General features: G+C 48.1%; 1 protein-coding gene and 1 long non-coding RNA gene across 2 annotated transcripts in view; one reads left to right on the top strand and one right to left on the bottom strand.

The window, feature by feature from the left end:
• Window positions 1-25,336, top strand: part of XPO7 (exportin 7) — a 52,429-nt gene extending 27,093 nt beyond the window's left edge. The window contains exons 9-28 of the mRNA XM_081868430.1: window positions 157-276; window positions 1,543-1,689; window positions 2,728-2,900; window positions 4,082-4,275; window positions 5,010-5,115; window positions 6,313-6,448; window positions 7,152-7,225; window positions 8,050-8,130; window positions 9,411-9,474; window positions 11,823-11,931; window positions 12,217-12,323; window positions 15,541-15,629; window positions 16,413-16,520; window positions 17,641-17,723; window positions 19,099-19,313; window positions 20,213-20,351; window positions 20,836-20,996; window positions 22,194-22,292; window positions 22,423-22,550; window positions 23,880-25,336. Of these exons, the coding sequence (XP_081724556.1) occupies window positions 157-276; window positions 1,543-1,689; window positions 2,728-2,900; window positions 4,082-4,275; window positions 5,010-5,115; window positions 6,313-6,448; window positions 7,152-7,225; window positions 8,050-8,130; window positions 9,411-9,474; window positions 11,823-11,931; window positions 12,217-12,323; window positions 15,541-15,629; window positions 16,413-16,520; window positions 17,641-17,723; window positions 19,099-19,313; window positions 20,213-20,351; window positions 20,836-20,996; window positions 22,194-22,292; window positions 22,423-22,550; window positions 23,880-23,973 (2,427 nt within the window). The 3' untranslated portion in view covers window positions 23,974-25,336. The remainder of the gene's footprint in view (window positions 1-156; window positions 277-1,542; window positions 1,690-2,727; window positions 2,901-4,081; window positions 4,276-5,009; window positions 5,116-6,312; window positions 6,449-7,151; window positions 7,226-8,049; window positions 8,131-9,410; window positions 9,475-11,822; window positions 11,932-12,216; window positions 12,324-15,540; window positions 15,630-16,412; window positions 16,521-17,640; window positions 17,724-19,098; window positions 19,314-20,212; window positions 20,352-20,835; window positions 20,997-22,193; window positions 22,293-22,422; window positions 22,551-23,879) is intronic.
• LOC309345523 lies at window positions 21,560-22,176 on the bottom strand. Its single transcript, XR_014158285.1, has 2 exons — window positions 21,699-22,176; window positions 21,560-21,655 (listed from the first exon to the last, which is right to left on the bottom strand). It is a non-coding gene; the product is annotated as an uncharacterized lncRNA (long non-coding RNA).
• Window positions 25,337-26,566: the final 1,230 nt, after the last annotated feature.

Below are 26,566 nucleotides of genomic sequence, written 5' to 3'. Positions count from 1 at the left end.
TCAGGAGGAAGTTTTCCTCCCTCCCTCCGCAAAATGGTTACCTGCTTGTTTGCATTGTCTTTCCACAACCTATGTGCCAATGCAAGTGTGTATTTGGTTTATATTTTATTCCAAACAGCTTACGGTTCTCCCTTTTATTCACCCTCCTACCTTTAGGTCTTATCATGTCTAGTGCAAATCGCCTCTGTACGTAGGTCCCTATTTAACAATGCAGAAAGAGCGAAGTTCCTGTCTCATCTCGTTGATGGTGTCAAGCGAATACTGGAAAACCCTCAGGTGAGTCTGTCAGAACTGTGGATGGGAGTTAACCGTGTGTGTGTGTGTGTGGTCACAAACTGCCTCTTGAAGCTTGGAAACAGTGGAGAGCCAAAGGCCCATGGAACTGAGCAACAGGTGGTAAACTAGCTGGCAACCAGGGCAAAGCTTAAGAGGGTGAATAAACACAAAACTTCATTGTACACGTGGTTAACTTTGGGCAGGCAAAATCGGAGGGGGAAAAATAACTGAGAAAATGTCACAGGATTGAGATCCGTCAGTATGTGAGTGTTTCATACTGAAACCAGCAACAAAAAGATTTTTTTTTTGCAAGTCTCTGTGCTGAGCTCTGCAACCTATAGTACACACATGTGTGTGTATTGCCGTGTTCACTCTTCAGTTTTTTTAGTCACTCCTTCCATATCCACTGACCGTGCTCTGTTCTCATTGGACTGTTATTCCAGTTGTTGAAAACCACTGGAGAGGAGAGTGCTCTTGCACAGGTTTCCGATTGGAACATCTGGTTGGCATTGTGAAAAGAGGGTGCTGGACTAGATGGGCCTTTGGCCCAACCCAGCAGTCTCTTCTTATGTTTCCTCCCACCCCCCATTCTGGTGTGTCCCCCCCCCCCACTTCTGCAAACCTTTTCCCCAAGTTGCTGATTCCTCCTCGTGTGTAGACGGTGCCTTTTGTGGTAGGTAAAGGCAGGAACTTGGGACAAGGTCTCTCTTTGTATATCTCTTTATTCTGCTAGATAATAAGAAGCTACAAAGAGATGCAGGTCACAAGAACCTCAGCTTACTCCGGGCTTCATAAAGTTCACCCAGCCAGTACCTGCCATTCTTGGTGCACAACAGATTTGAGCGACATTGCTGTGCCCCATCTGAAGACAACGGCAGCTGTTGACTCCACACTGTGTGCCAGGCTGGTTCATGGTGGTAGGACGCCCACCACCATTGCAGAGCGAGTCAGGGGTCTTAGGTGCTCAGTTATTTAGTGCCTGAACAAATTAGTGTTTCGGATATTGTACTTAATGGCAGCCCCTACCACCGGCAGTGTTGGGCTGCTGTTGCCTGGACTCTCAGGTAGACCCATTCATTGCATGCCACAGTGATGAGCCTTCACTAGTCCCAGCCATGGGAACAGATGTTTTTTGTGCTGTGCCACACTTTTATGTTGTGAACTGCCCTGTGATCTTCAGATGGAGGGTGGGATACAAATTAAATAATCAATCCTGTTTACTGATTCCTGTGCCATGACCCATTTCAAAATTTGTTCCTTTCCCAGAGCTTGTCAGACCCAAACAACTACCATGAGTTCTGTCGACTTCTGGCCCGCCTGAAAAGCAATTACCAGCTCGGGGAGCTGGTGAAAGTGGAAAACTACCCTGAGGTCATCCGCCTCATTGCGAACTTCACAGTAACCAGCTTGCAGGTGAGAAGCTGTGTGGTTTGGCACTGTGTGCGTGTGTGTTGCGGAGGGAGGGTTTTCAGCAGGGGGAGAGCACCCAAAATCACACTGCAAACTTTGACCTCGTTAGGTTGAAACTGAGAGGGGAGTGGTGGGCGGCCCTCTCAGAGTCTCCTGCTGTGGGTATATAAGGTGCATAAGGTAATATTGTGCCCCCTGTCATTCAAGTAATATTGTGCCCCCTGTCATTATGCAGAATTGCCTTGGTTTGTTCCTCGCTGCACAGCATTTTAGCTCATTCAGAACAGAAAACACTTCCAACCATGCAGACCACAGCAAGGCAAAGCATACCGTCTGTCAGGGCTACCAGTCTTCGAAACATCTCCTCTCCCCATGTGTGGGAAACGTACTGACATTAGGTAGCCTGCATGTGAGGGAATTTAGAAAGTGTGTGAAAGGATATTGTTCGGAGAATCTGCTTACTGTATGTTTCTGTAATGTTTGTGTGGGGGGAAATCTCGGCCTTGGACCTGTTTGATAGAAAGTAGACACTGAATTCTTCTTGCTTAACCAGGCACCCAGCTCTGATAATGCAGGCATGCTTTTCTTCTGAGAATGTGACTTAATTTCTGCGCATGTGTAAAAGCTAAGGTGAGGGAGTGCCTCTGTATAAGCTACTCTTGTTCTGACCAAATAAAAGCTATCGTAAACATTGCAACTGGAGTGGTGAATAGAAGAAAATCCGCTACCTTGGCCAGCATGGCAGAATCTTGTTTGATTTTATAAAAATGGAGGCGCTTCCTTTGTTTTCAGGTGCTGAGATGCACGACACCCCACCCCCCAAAAAAATAAGGATGTTCAAGGTCCCAAGTACTGACTTTAGGTTCCCCTTTAGAAGCATACAGGTGTCCAAAGAGATCTGTACTGTGCTGCTTACTCTACTTAAAAATGTTGACGGCTGTTTGCTTGAATGGCTCCCATGTCCTTAAGCCCAAAGGTTGGGGTGGGGGACGCTGGCCAGCCCGCAAGTGGCATTCCGTTTCCTCCCCTTTGTTCCTGCAGCACTGGGAATTTGCTCCGAACAGCGTTCACTATCTCCTGAGCCTGTGGCAGCGCCTGGCAGCCTCCGTTCCTTACGTCAAAGCCACAGAGCCACACATGCTGGAGACTTACACGCCTGAAGTCACCAAAGCTTACATCACCTCCAGGCTGGAGTCTGTGCACATCATACTGAGGTAAAGAGGCCAAGGGGAAAGTGGTACTCAAGGAGTGGAGGGAGAACAGCCTGCACAAGCCCTTGTTTGGTACCTAAGCAGTTCAGGACCCAGTTATCTGAAGGACCCCTGTACCCATACGTACCTACACAAGCTATAAGCTTGGTCCTGCGGCTGCTGTCCAGTGCACTGGTAAAAGCTGTTAGGTTGGTGAGTACCAGCAGCAGCGCATTTTTTGTGGTGGCCCCCTAACCCTACAACATCCTTCCCAGGGAAATACACATGACTCCCCTCCCCCTCTGATAGGCCTTTTTTCATTCTGGTCTGTGTTGGGGTGATTTTAGGGTTGCTGTGTTTTAAGAACTTGGTTTTATCTGCTGCATCTGCTTGTTTGTTTTTTAAATGCTTTACCACGTGGGGATTTTAATATTGATCTGTTGTTGTGGGAGTTATTACCCACACAAAAATATGCTGTGGTTATTTATTTACCGTATTTTTCGCTCTATAAGACGCACCAGACCACAAGACGCACCTAGTTTTTGGAGGAGGGAAACAAGAAAAAAAATATATTCTGAATCTCAGAAGCCAGAACAGCAAGAGGGATTGCTGCGCAGTGAAAGCAGCAATCCCTCTTGATGTTCTGGCTTCTGGGATAGCTGCACAGCCTGCATTCGCTCCATAAGACACACACACATTTCCCCTTACTTTTTAGGAGGGAAAAAGTGAGTCTTATAGAGCAAAAAATACGGTACTTATCAGTCTTAATTGTAGCTCCCTCTTATTTGAAGGTTCTGAGTCCCAGAGTGGGAAGCAAAGTAAAAAAAAATAAAAAACCATAGAAAAATGATATAGAAAAATTGAAAATCATATCAACAGGACCAATAAACAGCTAAACAATTTTATCATAAGGTAAACAGGTAAAATTGCATCAGCATAAATGAGTGAGTGAGTGAGTGAATGAATGACTATTTCCAGTTTAACAAAATGTGGGCCTTGGGCTCAACAGAGCTGCCAGGTAGTGATTTACAGGTGGATTTGCTGGCCTCCTCCAGAGAGTTGCCACAAAACAAGAGCATAGTGGGCCTTGCCTTACAGCCTAGAGGTGAGAACTGAGCAGCGTTTTTTGGGAAACAAGTTTGATCCACCTTCTGGGAGCCGCGTTTCACTCTCTCTCCCTGCCTTGCTGTTTGCTCCCCATGCAGAGACGGCTTGGAAGATCCACTGGACGACACGGGCCTGGTGCAGCAGCAGCTAGACCAGCTGTCCACTATCGGGCGCTGTGAATATGAGAAGACGTGTGCTCTCCTTGTGCAGCTGTTTGACCAGTCAGCTCAGTCCTACCAGGAGCTGTTGCAGAGTGCGACAGCCATCCCTGTGGATGTGGCTGTGCAGGAAGGTGAGGGCCCAGAGATCAGCTGCATCGCTCCTGTCCATCACAGCAAAGAAGATTTCAGGGAAAGGGGTTGTATAGGGTGCTGCTGCTGCTCCTAGCCAACCCAGTGTACTTTAAGATTGTGACCCTTTGTGCATATTTTAATTAGTTTGTCATGGGTATTTGCTGTGAATTTTTCAGGTTGTAAACTACTTTGAACAGATCTTGGAAAAGGGGACGTGAATTGCTTTCCTCCAGAGATTTGTCAGCAAAGCAGATATGGCATGCGGCAGGAAGGGACTCTGTTTTGCTGCCCTCTCTTGCATCATTTGCTGCAAATTATAGTATGTGTTGCAGTAATGGAGCAGTGGAAATGGCAAAGGATTTTGGGACAGTAAGAGAGTAGGTGGCAAGTTTTAGCTTAAGAGAAAAATATCAGAGGAAAGGGGCATTAGCACCTATTAGATGCTGGTTGAAACTGCTGGGGTTAAAGAAAAAAGAATAGCAGTTGTCACCTGTGGTTAGGAGGAAGAAGAAATTAAAGCGCTGGCAATTTAAAGCCACTGCTTTTAACTGCTTCTAACTATAAAATCAGCAGTGCAACAGATTATCTACTTTCAGAAGTAGAGTGGTTGAGGTATTTTTTAGTATGGACTGTAGATGCAAGGGAATCCCACCTTCCCCAGTTGTTGGACCTTGACCTTAGCTTTTCAGGGAAACACTTCTGTGGATCAGGACTCTTGCTCTTCTGGTTTCAGGACGCCTGACATGGCTCGTCTATATCATTGGGGCTGTGATTGGTGGCCGAGTGTCATTTGCCAGCACAGATGAGCAGGACGCAATGGACGGCGAGCTGGTTTGTCGGTAGGAGCCGTTGGATTCCTTAGCAGCCCTGGTTTCTTCGTGGTGAAAACACTAGAATATGGAAAGGGCCATAAGGAAGAGCTGTTATCTGGGATTGGTGGCTGGCTGGGTGCGTGGGAGAATTAGTGGCACAGCTCTGTGGTTGCTCTTACCTTCAGGATTATCACGAGGGCTGTGTACTGCACAAGTTTGAACTCTGAGGAGCGTCCATTCCAGAATTAGTGGAAGCAGAATAGATTATACAAATCTCCATCTTATTGCGCAGAGACTGCTTGCACATAGGGGGGTTCCTCTTGCCAAATACAAGTTGTGCATTCTGGGGTAAAACATAATTAGGAAAGTATAGAAAACGCTTCTAAAACAGCAGACAACATTGGGTGAGAAGCATTTTGAACTTGACTGAATACTTAACATTCTACACAGGTCAGGGATCCCTGAGAGTCTTTTAAGCCCTTGTAGTGGATTTTCTTCAATTAATCACGCCAGTTGCGGCATCATCTCTGATCATGCATGCCTGCATGCTTTTCCTCTGAGATTGTGACTTAATTTTTCTGCTTGTGTAAAGTTAATGCACAGGAATGCCACTAGATATGCCTGTGTTTACTCACAAGCCTTTGAACGCTGCTTTTGTGAGTTCCCAATGGTTGCTGTTGTTCTGACCAAGTAAAAGTTGTTTTAAACATCGCAACTGGAGTAGTTAATCAAAGAAAACCACTACACCCTCTTTGGCTCAACCCTACCTAAAATTTTGGGCAGTGCATTGAGTCATTTTCAGCCTGTAGAGAGCACAGAAGCCTGACTGAATATTCCCCCTGCCCATTGATACAATTCGTTCTTGCATGCTGCTGACGGGTGGTTGGACACCAGTGAACTGGAGCAAGTCCTGCGTCTCAGAGGCACCTTCCAGTGGTGACTATCATGGCCGCAGGCTGCCTAACTGCCCGGTGGCTGCATCTTTAGTCTGGTGTCCAGTGACACAAGCGTCTGCCCTACAGTTAGCCCCCTCTCCTTGTGTCGAGAGTGTGTGCAGAGTTCTGCAGTTCATGCTCTTAATGCCTGCGTTCTTCTAACATTGGGGTAACAAAGAGGCACCCTTTCCTCATGGCAGGGGCAATCTCAAACTTGCTGGCTAAGTACTGAGCCTCTGTGATGTTGCATGACCTTCAATGCCCACCCCCTCACTTGTTGCCTCTCTAGGGTTCTTCAGCTCATGAACCTAACCGACTCGCGCCTGGCTCAGGCCGGCAACGAGAAGCTCGAGCTTGCCATGCTGAGCTTCTTTGAGCAGTTCCGGAAGATCTACATCGGAGACCAGGTGCAGAAGTCTTCCAAGGTAAATGCCTCCTCGGCCTCCTAGTGGCTTTTATGTTTTCGGACCTACCTGCTCTCATGTCATAATGAAAGGCTCCACCTGCGACTGCTTTTTTGTGAGTTGCTGGCTGTTGGAAGTCGGCCACGGTTAAGGCTAGTGGCCAAAGCAGGAGTCAAATGTTTTCATCTTGCAGCTTCTTCGTACCCAAATCGAGAGGTGCAGGGTGCTTGGAGGAGTTCCAAGTGAATGCTTCCTCCAAATGGGGAATACCGGGGTGGGGTCTGGGCTAGACAGAGGGCAGCACGGCTGTGAAGCCCAAAAGAGCTACCCCACAAGCAGCAGGAAAGAAAGCCTGAGCTCTATATAGCTATTGATGGCTACTAGCCACAATAACTATGCTCTGCCTCCACGGTTAGGCCAAAACGCTGGAATACCAGTTGCTGGAAAGCACTGGAGGGGAGAGTAGTTCTCGTGCTCAAATCCTGCATAACTACAGTGAGAACAGGATGCTGGACTAGATGGGCCATTGGCCTGTTGCAGCAGGCTCTTCTTGTATTCTTAAATGATTCTAGGAGGCAGGTGCCATACTAAACAGCCACTGAGTGTTGTGGTTTCTTTTTCCTGACCTGCTAGGCTTCTCTTTCCTCCAGGCACCTTTGGTCTTAAAGGAAAAATAACAATTTCTATGGAGGCCTCTAAGCTTGACTTTGTTTTCCGCTTCTAGCTATATCGGCGGCTCTCGGAGGTCCTTGGGCTGAATGATGAGACCATGGTCCTGAGTGTCTTCATAGGGAAAATGTAAGTGTTCTGACTCCTTGCCAGTTGCGCTTGTCCATCATACATCTCTGAAGCCCTTGAGCCTCTGCTGGGATGCTCAGAGAGTAGAGAAGGAACACCTCCTGGCTACAGACTGAACCTTGGGCCTGAGCTTGGCTGATGGGCTGCTCCAGAGATGCACCTGTCCTCCTCTATGCCTTCCCCCACATGAGATTTCTCCTCCCAGCAGCAGTTTTACCTGGAGAGGAACTCACCTGCCTAGGCAGGAGTGAAAAGGCATGCTCTGTTTTGCACGCCAGCCACCTTCCAAGGCAGGACTGTTCTGCCCTTGCCCACCCCCTGGTAGCATTGCTCCCTTCTTGCAAGTGTGGCCTGGGATGAGCCAGTCGAGCTCCTGAGGGGCCGAGGGGGTCAAGCACTTCCCTCCCTAGCCCCCAGGCCGAATCAGCCCTTGGCTGCCCACCTTGAGGCCTGTGGCTGCTGGGTGAGACTCTTCACAAGGGCTTCTGGAATTCTGCAGCCGGTGGTGGAAGGGGCAGGTTGCCTCACGGCAGAGGGGCATGTTGTCACTGCCGCAGGATTCTCTTGCCCTTGCTGCAGAAATCGGCCCAACAGTGCCACAGCATTCCACGGGCCCTGAGTTTGGGCCAGTGTAGCTTTGGGATCCAAGTAGTGAAGATTATCTGAAGGATAATTTTCTAGTCAACCAAATGTAAGTACTGTGACTTTACACTGGTATTTTCTGGCTTATGTCGTCGTCTGTGGCTTTAGGGGAGGATGGAGATGGGTGAGAGAAAGGAGGGGCAGTCTTGAATCTGAGTGCATTTTTTTTCCTCCCCTTCTAGCATCACCAACCTGAAGTACTGGGGGCGGTGTGAGCCGATCACCTCCAAGACACTACAGCTTCTCAACGACCTCTCCATTGGATATCCTTTTCAGCAGATCTCTTCCTTGGGTTTGGGCACCAAATTCACACATCATCACAGTTGCATGCAGCTGTCAGGCAAAGCCAGGCTTCCTTGCTTTGATGTCCTTCAGGGCTCACTGTCCCATTTCCAGCCTGGCACTTGATAACTTGGTCTGCCTCAAAATCATCATCTCAGTTCTCATTTTGCCTAGAAAAAAACGGCCCCTACCCCCTAGGCGATTGATTCCAGCTAAGTACTAGGGTTTTGCACTAGAATAGGTTAAATTCATTTTCTTAACTCGCTTTGTATTTGTAAAGTGCAGATAAATTGGGGAAGAAGCTTAGCCTAGATGGGTAGGGAACAGGAGGGATCTGGCTTCTGGGATAGCCTCTTGCTGTCCTGGCTTATGGGATAGCCGCACGAAGCCTCTCCCGGGCAGCGGGATGAAGGCTCCCCTTGCCCAGAAGAGGCTGTGCAGAAGGCTCCCCCAAGAGCCGCGCTCCCTTTAAAAAGTGCGTGGAGCATGTGTGTGGCTCTTGGGGGCTTTTCCCCGAGGAGGAAGAAGGGCAGTGATGGGCCACACACAATCTCTGAGCGCTCTTTAAAGGGAGCGCTGAGCAGAGCCTCCTGCCTGCATTCGCTCCATAAGACGCACACACATTCCCCCTTACTTTTTAGGAAGGGAAAAGTGCATCTTATAGAGCAAAATATACAGTAATTAATAATTATGGGCTGGAAGTTGCCTTTTCAACTCCCAGCCCAATGCGGATTAATCTCTGCAGTCCTGACCATAACTAGGGAGCAGATCTACCACATGAATGTACTTGCAGAGCAGGTTACTTGCACACAGCAGAAGGAAGGTGAAAAATCCCATGGTGGCTATGTTCTGCCCCCACAGCTGGAGGCAGCAGTGTTTCTGAAAATCCATTACTGGAAACAGCAGAATGCTGGACTGGATGGACCATTTGCCTGAGCCAGCAGGCATTTCTCAAGTTCTTAGGGTCACTAGCCAGCCTGACCTATGGGTCAGCAATGGAGTGTGTGAATGCATGAGTACACGCAACTGCAGATATTGCAATAGGCATCTTTGACATTAAGGGCCTAACTCAATCAGTCACGCTGGCTGGGGCTGATGGAAGTTGTAGTCAGAACAATCTGGAGAGTACCAGGTTGAGGAACCCATCTTCCCGAGTTTGCATGAGGCTACCTTGTTGGCAGTACCAGGAACCATCCCCTCATCCTCCCAGGGCTTTCTAACCAGTTTTTGACTGGTGCTGTTTCCTTAACATGGCTTCTACCTACAGCAGCGTTAGGAAACTGGTGAAACTCAGCGCTGTGCAGTTCATGCTGAACAATCACACGGTAAGCTTTCAGCCATCTCTGATGCTTCACTGAGGTTGAGTGAATTTGCATGGTGAAAGGTGTCCTTGATTGTTTCTTAGGATGAAGTCTTCCTGGCCCAGGTAGCTTCTGTTCCCAAGGTCTCTGCTGAATACATGGCAGCTCTCATGTCTTCTCTCGAGGGTTGTTGCTTGTGCTGCGCTGCCCCCCCCCCCCCCCGTGGTGGCTTTTCATGCCGTGCTTCTAGATGGCAAAATTCTCCTACATCCATGCATGAATCATCATGGGAGGCCTCTGTGCTGACAATCTGAGAGACAGACAGAGATGGAGAGAGACTGTAACTTGAGGAATTGAGGGCAGCAGTACTAGCAGCATCTTTGTGGCCCCCTCCAATTCCCATGTGACATCCCCAGCATTCTAGGCTCAGTTCCTCAGTAGTCTTTGTAGATATGCCACAAATGAGTTATTCTAGATCAGTGGTTCCCAAACATTTTTGAGGTCCCACCCCTTTGGTTCCATGAGCTTACCTGCAGTGCCCCCACCCTATAAAAAACATACAGAATAGTGGTTTGCCCAGCCCAGTAAGACAGATAATAGCACAGTAAAATTCAAAACAGTAACCATTAATTGTACATTTATCTAAAAGACAATAGAAACTGTTTAGTTCAATTAATTAAACAAAATTGGTGAACTCGATCAGGTGATGCCAGGTTTCCAAAGCCTATCACTCATTTATACCTCCGGTGCCCCTCTGCTGCCCTCCTGCCTCTTAGCACCCCCCAGGTCACCCCCCACACTCCGGAAGGAGCCGTACCACCCACTTTGGGAACCACAGATCTAGAGGCTGGGCTACGTGTTTGAAAAACACGGCTGCCCTTCAAGATTGCTAGAAGCCTGCTGTTTTGTTTTTGGGCAGAACCCATTGTCCTTCCTACTTGTCCCCAAATCCACATGGCAACGGAGCTCTGGGATGTCTGCTGTGACTGTTTTGGACCCTCAAATCCATCCTGCAGACCTGCCCTTCTGTTAGTCCCTTGTAGGATAATGACAACCTGAATAAGAGAGAGAACCCTTTCAGTGTATAAAAGCTTTGTCTTTCTGCTTGCCTGGAAATAACTATTGCATCCTCAGGTAACTAGGCAGGTCCCTTGGCTTCCTCTCCATGAGTTTATAGTCTGTCATCTCCTTTGCACACACCTCCACAACCATGGATCTGAGATATCAAAGCATCCGTAATACGAGAAGAAGGAAGAGAGAGACCAGTTGCTGTGTAGAGCAGGGGTCAGCAACCTTTTTCAGCCGTGGGCCAGTCCACCGTCCCTCAGACCATGTGGGGGGGCGGACTATTTGGGGGGGGGGGGGGGTGAACGAATTCCTAGGCCCCACAAATAACCCAGAGATGCATTTTAAGTAAAAGCACACATTCTACTCATGTAAAACACCAGGCAGGCCCCACAAATAACCCAGATATGCATTTTAAATAAAAGGACACATTCTACTCATGTAAAAACACACTGATTCCCAGACTGTCCAACGGCGATTGGGCCACATCCGGCCCACGGTCCTTAGGTTGCCTGCCCCTGGTGTAGAGAGTATGCAAAATGGGTTTTTTCTGGAGTATATGAGAGTTGCTTTGAGCCTGGGATTAAACTATTTTAAATAAATGCATGCCCCCAACCGTTGTGAAGAGAAGCGTGTCGGGATCCTTGCCTTTTTCCTTCCCATTAGAGTGTATGGCTAATAACCTCTGGAAGGTGCTAAAGAGGTCTCTTTTCTAGGCAGAGTTCTAGTCCTTTTGGGTAAGGGTTTTCATAGCTTTTTGCGGTTGTTAATTTTCAGGATACAGACCGGTTCAAAGTTGCTTCGCCTGTTACCTTTACAATGCTTGGGCATTTGACTTGAGTCATCCACATTTGACCGCTGTGCCCCACAAGCTCATGGCAACTCTGCCTTGTATGTACAGGCCCAGGCCTTTCTATGGCTGGCTAGTATTGGTGATAGCATTTCAAATGCTAGCTAAAGTGCTACATATTGCGCAAGTAAATACTAAAAAGAGGGTGTTTTGCTATGATTTCCTGTTATTCACACTTCTGTTGACCATTCAAATTGAATTTCAAAACCACGTCTAAATCATGACACTTGAGTAAGTGAAAAGTCCTGTGCATTGTAAGTAATCTAGTGGAGTTACACGCACTTGACAGCTGGGATTGATGACCAAATTCTAGTCAAGCTGCCCCAACTGCCGAAAGCAGGGTGAGGAAGACAGTGTGCTCTTGACTGGCCAGTGTGGGCACAAGCCAGGCACAAAACCTGCCCCTTCACCCCCTGACCAGCTGCTCCTCAATAACCTAATTTTTGTTCTTCAACAGAGTGAGCACTTTTCGTTCTTGGGTATTAACAATCAGTCCAACCTGAGTGATATGAGATGTCGGACAACTTTCTACACTGCACTTGGGCGCCTCCTCATGGTGGACCTAGGTACTGCACTCTGTTCTTATGGGACCAGTAGACTCTTCTAGTCTTAATTTAATTATTGGTGGGGGCAGTTAATAAGCTAACTTCCTGTAAAGCAAACAAATCTGCTAGGCTGGGGGGGGGGGAATCTGAATGTTGATCTTTATCTTGTACACATTAGCATCCCAAAGTTCACTAGACAGGCCAATTGAAGAGAATTACTTCTGCTGACGGCGAGCCCAGATTTGTGGCATGTGTTGCTGTGCACAGGGCTGTAGAAGGTAACAGTCCTTCATGCCTCTCTTCCAGGGGAGGACGAGGATCAGTATGAGCAGTTTATGCTGCCCCTCACAGCTGCCTTTGAGACGGTGGCGCAGATGTTCAGCACCAACACCTTCAATGAGCAGGAGGCAAAGGTAAGGAAGGTCCAGCTCTCGCTCCCCCAATCTTCAGCCACCTCCTCGCACAAGCCTTGAAGCCACAGAGAGCTTCTTTCTCCTGCTTGGCAAAACTTTCTGGACTTCAGCTTAACCTATCAGCCGATGGCCCTGCTCACTGGGACTGATGCAAACTGGAGTCCCAAACTTCTAGGGGGCGCCTTGCTGGCAAAACCTGGCTTGGAGGCTCTCTCTCAACTTGTGTGTGCAACCTAGAGGGCTCTTCCACATGCAGTCTCTAGTGATGGCCACCCTCCTTCACAATCTGAAGCAGGGATTACCTGTCAATGGAGGATGGTATCCTTTGACTTGGGCTCAAGGCAGGTGTTTTACAAATCAAGCATACTGCATCAGGCCATTAGGAGGAGGCTCTCCCTCAACACACACACCCCTCATTTCACAGGACTGTTAAAACTGTCACAGGCAGCAGATGCTAGCCTGTATGCATCTTTTTTTTCTTCTCTTCTCATCTTACGACAAGATGGTGTTGTGCTTAGAATGAATTTATGGCCTAGACACTGAACCATGGAAACAACCTCTAAAACAAACCTTTCTGTGGTTCCTGATCAGAGTTTCAAACTATTTGGGGAAGAAGCCCTCAATGACAGGCTAATTGAGACATTATTCTTACTCTTATTTTATTTGTACCCCACCCTGGGGTACTAGAGGATTGCAGAATCGGGGTGCAGCGTTGATGTCAGATGACACCATTGCTCCTAGAACAAACCAGAGTCCCAGCACCAGCCAAATGTGCCCTTGACAATTCACTCCTTCCCTTCGGGAAGGAGAAACGCGGGAAAAGGGGATCATCCTAGCAACAGTTTGGGCCGTACATTGACTCCAGCAAAAGGAAGGCACCAATTAATGTCACCAGTGTCCGGGTCTTCAGAAAAACACACCCTAGCTTCCCAGTACAAAACAATTCCAGATTCTCAGAAATGTTTGGGGTGTACATTAGGGGTGTATGTTTGCTTTTTTAAATGATTTTTTAAAAAAACAAAGTGAACGAACCCCATTTGCTTTAAGTATAAAAACACATGGCAGTTCAAAAGAATGAGCTTTAAATGGGGGAAAGCCATTTGTTTCTTTTGGGATAGAAAATGGAAACTGTCTGGAACAGCTTGTACTGGTTGCAGGGAACGGGAAAAGAGAGCAGTCAGACACTGTCTGCACCTTTTAAAGTTGCCTATAATACGGGCCGTTTGTCCTCTCCATTTGAAATTTGGCAAGTCTGATACTGTTAAAGAGTTGTAGGATGCTTCTCAGTTTTATGTCATTTGGATGGAAAGCCCTGGAATTAGACAGCAAAAGACTAGCTAGGTTTGCTACCGAAAGAAACGGGAACAAAAATGTGAGATTAACGAAGTCAAATGGACTTGCTCTAATTCAGTAATGGAAAACAAATAACAAAACAAATGGCATTTTAAATACTGAAAACAAATAGAGTAACTAACTGAGATATGTGTCTTGTTCACCTCTTGATGTATACGCCCGGTATTTTTCTTGCCCGGGAAAACGTTGACTTAGAAGGCAATTGTGCATCTTGAGCACCTTTTCATGTTGTGCAGTATCCTGTTCCATCACAGGAGCCCAGGCAACCACCAGATTTAACCCCCTCTGATAGTAAAGCATACCTGCATGTTCCAATGCAGCTGAGGCACTCTAGACTTTTTGGAAATCTATATTGCCAGCTCTGAGCCCACTTTCAGACTATTGCCTGTATTGTCTTCGCAAAGCTTACCCTTCTCCTGGGACAAACGCAGTTGGCTTCAGTTGCTGTGATACAACATCATCAAGGCTGCCTGGCTAAGTCCCCAAGACTTGGACACCAGAGTCTGACTCCTGTGTGCAAAGTGATTCAGAAGCATTTTGGCATTGCCAAAGTCGCCTGGTGAATGGCAAAGTACACCGTTCATTTGAGGTTCCCAACAAAGTGTGTCAAAGAAATAGGTTCCCCATCTTTCCCATCATTCCGTCTCCTGACCAGAGACTTTGGGAAGTCCTGGTAAGAAGGAAGAGGTTGCATCATGGAGGAGATGAGCTGGCTGCCTAGCCCTACTCCACAGCGGCCTGTACTCTTTGCTCCAGAGGAAGCAGGCTGTTCCTCATCTCTAGCCAGCAGAGAGAAGCCTGCCCCATCCCCACTGAGTGACTGAGAACCCACCTAGGCTTAACATCCAGGAGAGTTGGGGCTATATTAGTTCCTGGCTGTTTTGCTGCTGCTGGCATAAGCCAGTTGTGGCTCTTAGGGCTTCTATAATTTGGATAATCTCTGCTATTGTATCCCTGACCTGTTATTCTTAGAGGCTGTTGTATCCCTCTCCTTCCTTCCCTAATCTTGAGGGGTTTAGTTTAATGCTAATTATTCAGACATTTGCTTGGTCTCAGTGGTGTTGTGCCAAGCCTCCTCCTGATGGATGCTTCAGTTTGCTTGCCTTTTGGGCACAAGCCCTGCCTTGAGAGTGAGTGAGAGGGCAGGAAGAATTCCCTCTGGATACCCTCCGTCCACCACAAGGAACATTCATAGGAAGTCCCACTGTTCTTCTTTGAGTGGTATCAAATGAGACAATGGGCCTGTAGATGTCGGTGTCTGACGACTCTCCAGGGAACTTTCCACCAGTGAGATGCACACAATGTGCTCCATGTCTTCCCACTAAGGGGGGTAGATGAGCACTTAGCTGAACTGTGTTCCGATGCTGTTGCTCAAGGAGTACAAGACGATCTCATCTTACGTGCAATTGACTCACAATTTCAACCTTGCGTGGTTGAAAATGGGCTAGTTGAAATTGCACAGTTTAAATGCACACAAGACAGAGAGTTTAAAAGCTCCTTTTGCACCGAGTTTTCCTGCCACGGAAGGAACTTGCTTAATGGGCAAGTCCTGCTCAGCCTGTGGGCTCTAGGATGCTCTTGTGGGAACTCGGATGACCTGCAAGAGCATCCCACAGCCCTTGCCTGGTAAGCAAGGTGGATCTTTAAAAGCTTTCCACCTTGCTTTGGGGGCAAGGCCTGTTTGGCCTTGGTCTGGAAGGCAATGATACTTGTGCAGGGCTGGTTCCAAGGAGTGGTTTTAGTGCACATGGTTTTGCATGTACGAACCATCCTCAGAACGTAATCCCCGCACAAGGTGTGATCATACTGTATCCATTTCTACAGTTGCTTCTTCCCCCTAACCCACACCTCTCCCTTCACACAGAGGACGTTGGTTGGCCTGGTGAGAGATTTAAGGGGGATTGCCTTTGCCTTCAACGCCAAGACCAGCTTTATGATGCTCTTCGAGTGGATGTATCCTTAATCCTTATGTATGTCCCTTTACTTCTTCCTGCCACTACTGAAAACTGCCTTGTGTTGCCTTCAACCCTTCTGATGATACTGCAGCTCAGGTGATGGGCTCTCAGCTGCAGTGCCACCTGTAGAATTTCTCTTGTCTTGACATCTGGAGAGGCTGCATGACTGTGGCCAGGGAAGAGAACCCACAAATAAGGTGCAGACATAGTGGTGGCAGTGGGATCCCACTAGGATCTCAGCCAAAGGGATCCAGTAAGATAAAGGTAAAGGGACCCCTGACCAGTCGTGGCCGACTTTGGGGTTGCGGCGCTCATCTCGCTTTACTGGCCGAGGGAGCCGGCATACAGCTTCCGGGTCATGTGGACAGCATGACTAAGCCGCTTCTGGCGAACCAGAGCAGCGCACGGAAAATGCCATTTACCTTCCTGCCAGAGCGGTACCTATTTATCTACTTGCACTTTGATGTGCTTTCGAGCTGCTAGGTTGGCAGGAGCAAGGACCGAGCAACGGGAGCTCACCCCATCGCGGGGATTCAAACTGCTGACCTTCTGATCAACAAGCCCTAGGCTCTGTGGTTTAACCCACAGCGCCACCCGCGTCCCTCCAGTAAAGTACTCATCCACTTTTCAGGCTTATTGTCTGCACCCTAATCTGGCAACGTCAGGTGTCTTTTGTGAGTGCCCATGCCCTCCTACCTTTAGCCAAATAACACCCTGAGTTTTAAGAACCTGAATAAGTCATCCTGGAAGCATTGTTGCCTCCTTAACTTCTGCCTCACAGCTACCCATCCTACATGCCAATCCTGCAGCGGGCAGTTGAGCTGTGGTACCACGACCCAGCCTGCACCACACCTGTGCTCAAGTTGATGGCTGAGCTGGTGCACAACAGGTAGGTGAGGGGAAGAGAGTTGGAACTGCCAGGGCTGACTTGCCTAGGAATGCAAGGGGGGGCATTCTTATATCTGCAGGGGCCTTGCTGGGATAAGGGGGAGAGAGGAGTTGAGGAGTGGTTTTAACAATCCAATATTGGCAAGAGAGTTAAATGGGTTGTTATTTTTGTGTCAAAGTGCTGTTAAACAATTAATAAACACCTCCCTTCAGTTAATAATTTCCAGGGTACCACTATCAACTTACCTATGAGATCACCTTGTTCCATATACACCCACTGGGCTGCTTCAGTCGGTGGAACTGGCACCACTACAGGCGCCATGCAATACCTATTCCGGATTTGTAAGGACTCACTATTTTAGTGTGGTGGCACCTACACTTTGGAAATCCCTGCCTTTTGACACCAAGCAGGCGCCTTCATTATACTCTTTTGGTGCTGGCCTAATTTTTTTTGGGGGGGGGGGGTTAGACAAGCCTTCACAGATGTTTAGAAAGCTGTTGTGAGTTTTAATCTGTTTTTGGTTTATTGTTGTTTGAACCTTTTGAAAATCTTAAATTACTGTTGTCATTTTTTCTTACTATTAATAATAATAATATTGTTTTACCTTTTATGTAAACCGCTTGCTCTTTTTTTTACAAACTGTGTATAAATTTTATGAAATAAATCTGAATAAGCAGACTTGACAGTAACAAAGAGCAATGCAAGAAACAGTCACAGGAGAACATTTAAACATTTGTTTATTTTATTTATTTATTCGGATACCACCCTTCACCCAAAGATCACAGGGCAGTTCACAACATAAAACTCACCAGAAGCTTAAGTGTAACCACGGGAACCAGGTCAGTTTTCCCTGGAAACAGCATAGAAGACCCCCTGCCCTCTGGTGGCCTCTGTTTGCAAGGGCCTCTGAAGATCTGGACAAACCAGAAGTAGTCCTTTGAGCAGTACATACTTGTCTGTGGAATTCCGCAAGAGACCATAACGGCTTTTTATTTTCGGCGGCTTTTTAAAAGGATAGCTAAATTAATGGAGGATGGGCCTATCATTGGCCACTATATGAGCTCCAGCTCTTTTTCTCCCCAGACTTCAGCCAGCTCACAGCTTTGTTGCTTCCTTCCAGATCCCAGAGGCTGCAGTTTGATGTCTCCTCACCCAATGGCATCCTGCTCTTCCGGGAGACGAGTAAAATGATAACTACCTATGGTGGGTGTCTTTCAAGGGAACGGGCGTCACTTGATGGGCTGCACTAGGTTACAGTGGATGGCCAAGGGATGCCCCAGTCCATGACTGGCCTTAAACTAGTGGGGGGAAGAGGCAGCCTGCAACATTCTCCAGTCACAGACCTTCTCTAAAGGAGCAGATCTGCTGTCGGAAGTCCTGGAGCAAGAGGGAGAAAAGACCTTGCCAAAAGACAAACAGCCAGGCCATGGCTCTTCCCCCAGAACTTCCTCGCCCTCTGGCACTTTTCCCAGGTCGCTGTTGACAGTCTCACTTTTTCTTCTCTAATTACATTCTGTACTAGTTACAGATAGGTAGCCGTGTTGGTCTGCCATAGTCAAAACAAAACAAATTCCTTCCAGTAGCACCTTAAAGACCAACTAAGTCAGTTCTTGGTATGAGCTTTCGTGTGCATGCACACTTCTTCAGATACACTGAAACAGAAGTTTCCAGACCCTTCTATATAGTGAGAAGGTGGGGAGGGGTATTACTCAGAAGGGTGGTGGGAATGGGTGATAGGCCTATTGCAGTCGTTAAGAGTCGTCAACAGGCTCATCACAGCTATCTGCCTATCACCCATTCCCACCACCCTTCTGAGTAATACCCCTCCCCACCTTCTCACTATATAGAAGGGTCTGGAAACTTCTGTTTCAGTGTATCTGAAGAAGTGTGCATGCACACGAAAGCTCATACCAAGAACTGACTTAGTTGGTCTTTAAGGTGCTACTGGAAGGAATTTATTCTGTACTAGGTTATTCACATGAATTTTTGGATTATTTTAGAGTAGAACCAAAGGTCGTAGCGAGCAGCAACAGAGGGCAAACTATGCTGTGTTATAAAATAACATTTAAATACAGTACATCAAAAAGCACCTTTCTGTATCAATATAAAGATTGGTATTTATATGTATATATCTCTTTATATAAAGAGAGCCAGTGTGGTGTAGTGGTTCAGAGCGGTGGACTCGTAATCTGGTGAACCGGGTTCACTTCCCTGCTCCTCCACATGCAGCTGCTGGGTGATCTTGGGCTAGTCACACTTCTCTGAAGTCTCTCAGCCCCACTCACCTCACAGAGGATTTGTTGTGGGAGAGGAAGGGAAAAGGGGTTTGTTAGCCGCTTTGAGACTCCTTCGGGTAGTGATAAAGCGGAATATCAAATCCAAACTCTTCTTCTGGTATTGGCCTTGCCCCCTTGTGAAGGCGACATGTTGAGAGTGAAGTAATGGTCTCCTGCACATTCAGTGTGGCTTTTTGACTTCTCTGTTGACCTCCTGAGAATAATATACTCTGGGCTGAGGTTAAAAGGGAAATGTACTGAGCAGAGTTGAGATAACTAGCCTTTTAAAAACGCTTTTGCAGGAAATCGCATCCTAACCTTGGGGGAGGTTCCAAAGGATCAAGTGTATGCCTTGAAGCTCAAAGGGATTTCCATCTGCTTCTCCATGTTAAAAGCTGCCCTGAGCGGCAGCTACGTCAATTTCGGTGTCTTCCGTCTGTATGGCGACGACGCACTTGACAACGCCTTGCAAACCTTCATCAAACTCCTGCTCTCCATCCCCCACAGCGACCTTCTGGTGAGCTTGTCCGCCTTGCATCAGGCCCTCAAACCTTCCCCCACTTCGGGGCACCTTGGGCAGCATTCCACAAACTCATCCCATAAGCGCAAGGATTATCACTAGCACAACAATACTTCTCCCTGCACAATCCTCAAACCTGCTTGAGTGTTGGAGGCGCCCCTGGAACAGATTTGCAGGCGTGCAGGGGAAGAAGTTCTGTCTCACCAATGATAATCCTTGCACTGATGGGATCCTGGCTCAGCGCTGCTTCGCATACAGCCCCTTGTTTTACTGCGCCACCTGTGCCCAAGGGTCACAGTTGGTTTGCAGTTACTCTGCACCACAGATGGGCAACCTGCTATCAATGTTTTGCTTCTCGGAGCTTTTGCAGTTAAGATTCCACCTTTCTCATGCCTTTATGTATTTCCCCCCATGTTGTTTTTGACAACCTGTGCTACAAGGTCTGCACTGAATCCTGCATGTTGCCACTAACAGGTGATTTGGGCAGTAAGGCTAATGCCCCTTGCTAGACAAAACCATGGGGTTAACATGGCGTCGTGGGATCCAAATGGGAAGTTGGTTGGTAGATGCTGAAGAACGAGAAAGTGTGCTGTGGAGAATAAAACCACAAATTCCTCCTCTTACTTACCACCTCTCATTGCAAACACACACCTTGAAATTCTGGTGTTGAAGGTTCACAGTACATGGGCTAGTGCCTTGCACAAGCTCAACAATCAAAAAGCTGTATTTCCCGTTATGGGAGAGGTGCTTTGAAACACACTGCTTCTGACAGCAGGGTTGCAGTGGGGTTGTATAAGCACTGTGCTGTTGCTCCCTGTAGCAGTTTTGGGACGCACCAGGATATGACTCTTCACATCTCTCATACCCCCATTCTCCTTTCCTTTCTTTGTTTGCAGGACTACCCTAAACTCAGCCAGTCCTATTATTCATTACTGGAAGTACTCACCCAGGACCACATGAATTTTATAGCTAGCCTGGAGCCGCACGTAATAATGTATATTCTTTCTTCCATTTCGGAAGGTCTCACAGCACTAGGTGAGTGTATCCATGTTCTCTGTGTGTCTCCTTGGATGTGTCAGGGATGGGCAGGAGTCTGAGGAGTCGGGGGGGATGTTTGGGCAGAGGAAGCAGTGGGGAGGAAGATCCAAGGGGCCAGTGACCTGTGGGGTGGGGTGCCTCCTTGTGAGGCAGCTGCCAGTGGTGGTGGAACGGGTCAGGAGGAGGAGACTGGGCAATTGAGACGCATCACAAGCCTGCAGCCATAGGCACCTAGACAGATAATTAAAGGTGCAGAATGATGGCGCCAGGCGAGCCTCCTTGAGGAGAGTGTTCCAGTAATGGGGAGCCACTGTTGAAAAGGCCCGTTCTCGTGTTGCCACCCTCTGGACTTCCTGTGGAGGAGGCACATGAAGAAGGGCCTCAGGTGACGATCACAGTTAGGGTCGGTTCATATGGGGAGAGGTGGTCCTTGAGGTATTGGGAGTCACCCCACTCTGCCCCTTCTTTCCTGTCTTTGTAGACACCATGGTTTGCACTGGCTGCTGCTCCTGCCTGGACCACATTGTCACCTATCTCTTCAAGCAGCTCTCCCGCAGCACCAAGAAGAGGGCTGCCCCCCTGACGCAGGAGAGCGACCGGTTCCTGCACATCATGCAGCAGCACCCAGAGATGATCCAGCAGGTAAGGAGGGTTGCAGGTACTGGTCGCAGCCAGTGGCCTCCTTGGCTAATCCTGTGACACTCATGGAGCTGAATTGCTGAGGCCCAACATTGATTTATTTAGTGCATTTCCATTCTTTCGCCGAAGAATTGATTCTTTTGAATTCTGGTGCTGGAGGAGACTCTTGAGAGTCCCATGGACTGCAAGAAGATCAAACCTCTCCATTCTGAAGGAAATCAGCCCTGAGTGCTCACTGGAAGGACAGATCCTGAAGCTGAGGCTCCAATACTTTGGCCACCTCATGAGAAGACTCCCTGGAAAAGACCCTGATGTAGGGAAAGATGGAGGGCACTAGGAGAAGGGGGCGAGATGGTTGGACAGTGTTCTCGAAGCTACCAGCATGAGTTTGATCAAACTGCGGGAGGCAGTGGAAGTCAGGAGTGCCTAGCATGCTCTGGCCCATGGGGTCACGAAGAGTCGGACACGACCAAACAACGACAACAAATCCCATTCTTTAGGCAAAATGACTCCCAGAGGGGCTTGCATACAATCCAAACAAGACAGGTTTACAATCTTATTTTAAAAAAAAAACTTCAGGAGCAGGAGGTGCCTGGTGGAGCTGGGCATCTAGCAAAGCAGATGGAACAAGCCCGGTTTCCTGTGTCTCCCACTGAGGCCATCTGGTGGAGAATGGCTGTCCCAGCAGTTGAGAGGAGAGGAGACCTGATGGGGCTGGCAGCCTGTCCCATCAGAGCTGATGATGCGTCTCAGCTCTCCCGAGCAAGAGTCCAGTCGGGAAGCACCTGCAACAAGATGTTAATTTGCAGCCTCCCTACTCATTCCTTTCAGTGCAAGCTTGAGAATTCTTGTGTGGCTATTCTTGTGTGCACCTGCCAAGGCTCAGTTAAGGCTACTGGACGGGGCAAGAGGGAGCCTGCGTCCCAGCCCAGCAAGGGTAGTGACTTAGCTGATGCCCATCATTACCTGTCATGCTTATCCAGGTCACACTGAACAGACTGGATGAGTCTTCTGGTGTGCTTAAGGATGCCCATTACCATCACGCAGAGTTACGTTTCCTTGACTGACTGCCTACAAGCAGAGATGCAGCAGACCCTTCCCCCTTTAAATGGTTTTATTCAGTCATACATCTGTTTCAAAAAAGTCCCTGCGATCTCTGAAGAATGTAACAGCTAGCTTGATTTTGCTCTTTCCTTCTAGATGCTATCAACAGTGTTGAATATCATCATCTTTGAGGACTGCAGGAATCAGTGGTCCATGTCTCGGCCTCTGCTTGGTTTGATACTGCTCAATGAAAAGGTAAGGCACTTCTTAGAGAGTTGTTCAACGGCTGGGACTCTTTAAAAGGAGTGCTCAGGAGATGCTGACTCCTGTCAGCACAGTCCCTTGGAGAACTTAACCAGCATCCTCTCTTTTCTCCCCCTTCCAGTATTTCTCAGACCTACGGAACAGTATAGTGAACAGCCAGCCTCCAGAGAAGCAGCAAGCTATGCATCTCTGCTTTGAAAATCTCATGGAAGGCATAGAGCGTAATTTGCTCACCAAGAATCGCGATAGGTCAGTATCTCTCCTCTGCTGCAGTGAGCAGACTGCATAACAGCTGGGGATAGAAATCTCCCCTGAGGCTGCCAGCAACTCAAGGCCCTCCAGGAGCCATCGCGGGCATCAGGGGAGACTCTTTGCCTCCAGAGCTTCTCTCTGTAACGTTGCTCCACTGGAAAACATACGAGGTCATGAGCTCCTTAAGAGCTGCTTGGAATTTGCTGGACAACACTAGTGACTCAGACACGGGGCGGATATTAGGAATGGGGAATGTTCACAGTAACTCTTATTTGAGGGCAGAAGCAAGTACCCTGTACTTGCAGGTATTTAAAACAGTCTTCCCCTCTGCCCCCACGTGCCCTTCTCATTAAGTCCTGACATTTCCTAATTAGCAAGGCCCTGAGCAGAAGAATATAATACTTTGCAAAGCCTGTTCTGCAGGCTAAAAGCGAGCATGCTTAACTGTCCTAAATAGATTATTTTAGGGAGGTGGGAGTGGAAAATAGGAAATGTCAGCAGCTTTTGGATGTCAGAAAGGAAATTGGTGCGGAAACGGTTCTTGATCAAAAGTAAGGGAGCGGACTTGGCTTCGGCCATTCCACCCCAACCATTAGGAATGTCTTCCCAACTTGAAGAGCAGTTCAGGGATGGGACAGCCTGCCTAGGGTGGCTGTGGAAACCCATTCCAAGAATATTTTGCAGGTACCAGTTGGCCCAGCTTCAGGGAATGTGTGCACACAGCTGCTATCAGCCTAGCTTTCCAGCTGATTATTACAGAATTATTGTTCAAAACAGAGATTTTCAGAGAATGGGGATGTTAAAGCAAATTTAAGGGAAAAATCAGAGAGGGGTAGAACTTAATGGGAAGAGAGTCAGGGTCTAAAGAACCTCGCAAGAAACCAGGACACAAATGATGACCCCTGCAAGTCTTTACCAAACGCCGACTTGCCGTGCCTCAAGAAAGGGCTGTACACTTTATTTTCATTTGCTTTTCTTAAAGTGCCTTAAATGAAGTTACCAATTCACATCCCTGCAGCAAAATCGAGAACTGTCCTTACACTTCACTGAGCAGCCTTCCAAGTGATTCTGAGAGTTCAGTTGTCAGTACAGATGGTGACCACCTTGTGCGGGGGTTCCTCTCCCGGTCCCCATGCGTGTCGGCAGAGCACGTTTAAGTGCACCTCACCCCATTCTGTCTTCTTCCAAGGCCCACACGTTGGCGATCGCATGTCCATTGGACATGCCTAAAATGATTGCTGCCTGTATTTAATAGGTTGACTAACATCTTGTGATCGTGGATTTTTGCCCGCTTTCTAACCCAGCTTTGGCTTGCCTCCTTGGCAGGTTTACACAGAACCTGTCTGCATTCCGGCGGGAGGTAAATGACTCTATGAAGAACTCCGCCTATGGGGTAAACAGCAACGACATGATGAGCTGACATCTCGCAAGGAACCTCTCTCTGGCCCGGGCCGGGGAGGTTAACTTTTCCGATGGAAAGACAAAAGGGCATTTCTGATCCCTGCTGGTCCCTGGGGCTAGGCTGCAGGAGGAAGGGGTGTTTAAAAAAAAAGTTCACCAGGGCAGAGGGGGCTCGTTTCCTTGGGGGGGCGGAGCAAGGGGGAGACCAGCATATTTCCCTGGGTGAATGTTGGAGAGGAACCCCAGCGTCCTGCCGCAGCCTGCCTTGTATAAACATGTACATTTTTTCATAACATTTTGAACAAGGTTTATATTGACTCAAGTTTAAAAAAAAAAAAAAGTGTGACTGAAATTTTTACAGAGTTTAGTGCACCAATGCTGAAGTGAGGGTTGTATGTGAGTGAGGAAGCTGTGTCTCCTGGCCGCCTGCCGTGTTCCTGGGCAAGGGGGTGTGAAAGTGCAGAGTTATATTTAGTAACCAGTGTAGAGAGAGAGGCACAAGAAGTGTAAAATTCCAAATGTATATTTTTCTTATACATCCCTTTTAACTTGCACCATCCTACCCCACTCTTCCTTCTCCCCTCCCCACCCCTTCTTGTTAGGAACTCAAAGCCATGCCATGCTCCATGCTGTTCCGTGAGTGTCCATCCCTTCTGCCCCATCAAACTGACACAGCTCTTTTCCCGCCTGGTCCCAGCTGGCCAGCCCAAGGAAGCCTGAGCTGCTCTGTCCATGCCTCCCCTCCCCTCCCCCAGAACATTGCACCAGGCTTTTTCCCTCCATGTGTGAACCTCCTTGTTTCTCAGCTGCTGGAAAATGCATAGAGAATCTGCTTCAGGGCTGAGCTAGTTTCTCTCCTCCCTGAAAGGCAGCCTCGGTGAACTGCCTTGCCTTGTAGAGTCTGGCCATGGGCTTCCTGAGGTCGTCTCTGCTGCCTGTCTACAGTAGGGACTGTGGGGAGTGGGCACAGGCTTGCTACCAAGGCAAGCTCAGCATGACATGTAACAATTCCCCTTGAGAAAAGTCCATTATTCCCCCCCCCTCCAAAACAAATGCTGCACCAACATCAATGTTTTTCAATATTTAAATTTACTTAAGAGAAAATAATGGGGGGAAATTACCTGTTTGCCTTGTACTTCCCCATTCTTCTTGCTGCTAGTTCTGTGCCCACCCAAGCCCAGCCCTAACCTGCCCTGGTTTCTCTTCCCAGATAGCACCTCCTCGGTTTTTATTCTTTTTTGTTCTTTCTCCTCTGGCGACTGTGTGTTGGGTCCTTTTTGCGTGAGCAGATTGCTGGATGACTTGTAAGGGTGTTTGCTGCATACAGTGTAAGCATTGTGGCTGCAAATAAACTTCAGTGGTTTCTACTGAGCTGTGTGGAACCAGGCCAGAGTGTTACTCTTGTGTGACGTTAAATGACGGTGGTGTGCGATGACCACGAGCCAACAGGCGGGGGTGTCTGGGAACAAGAGTGTAACTTCTTGCCAGCAGTAGGCAACCCTCTTAGCACCTGCTTGCTTCCTCATCCCTGCTGGAAAAATATAGCGGAGGGGCGAGAGGAGGGGACGGGAGGAGAGGTGACGGTACCATAACCATCTCTGAAAGTAGCCAGCTTAAAAGGATCTCACGCGCAGCATCTGCAAACACAGCATGGTTGCATCTTACATGCATTCAATCTGTGCACTTTCAACGACCGGCAGTTGAAGGCCGCTGATTGAAATCCTGTAACTTCAGATGCAAGTGAAGCAGAGCGCTTAAAAGTTCTTTTTGCGCCGTGAAAACCCAGTGCAAAAAGCTTTTGAGCTCTCTGGATTTCTTGGGAAGCAAAGCTCTCTAATGTGTGTGTGAGTTCTGGAAGCCCTGGGATGCTTGTGCAGGGGTGGCTTCAAAGGGCTTGAGTGCACACATCTCTGCATATACACAGAACCCGTGGAACCAAACCCCCACATAAGATGCAATTGTACGGTACAGGCTTGTTGTAGGGGACGTCAACACTGGACTGCTTCTCCAAACTCCTTTTTTATGCTGCAGATTTCGATACTCTGATAAGTTAGAGGAGCTGCTAGAGGAATATGGTGGTAAACCTGATTTGTAGCTCTCCCCTGAACCCATTTTTATCTCCACAGCCAAACCTTCACATTCAGGGCTAGAGCAGATAGACAATACAAAAGCTGCTATTCAAGTTTATTTACAATGCTGCTTTTAAGCCTCAACTGTCAATACCCACATTGAGGAAGCCTTTTTCTTTTCTTTTGGCTCGGGCACATGCCAACGGTGGGTGACACTCATTCTAGACCAGGGGGCGGCAAGGTTTACCTCGCCTGGGCTGGTTCACTCCCGCGGAGATCGCTCTGTGGGCCGGATCACGTCTGTGCAGACACGATTTCCGTTGCTGTGGAAGTGAGTCCCTGCTTCGCCAGTTTAGCGCAGCGTGTGGGGACTCACGGAGCAGGCAGCTCAGTTCGGGGGCCATATAAACTACCCCCATGGGCTGCTTGTGGCCTATGGGCCACAGGTTGCCAACCCCTGTTCTAGACGAAGCACAGAACAGCATACCAGCACCCTACAAGATTTTTTTGAGATCATTGGTGCCAATTTGCTTTTTGGGAAAC

Source organism: Podarcis erhardii (genome assembly GCF_964252035.2).
Source record: "Podarcis erhardii genome assembly, chromosome: 7".
In the NCBI taxonomy this organism is placed as follows: Eukaryota; Metazoa; Chordata; class Lepidosauria; order Squamata; family Lacertidae; genus Podarcis; species Podarcis erhardii.
This window is presented reverse-complemented; position numbering and strand designations above follow the sequence as displayed.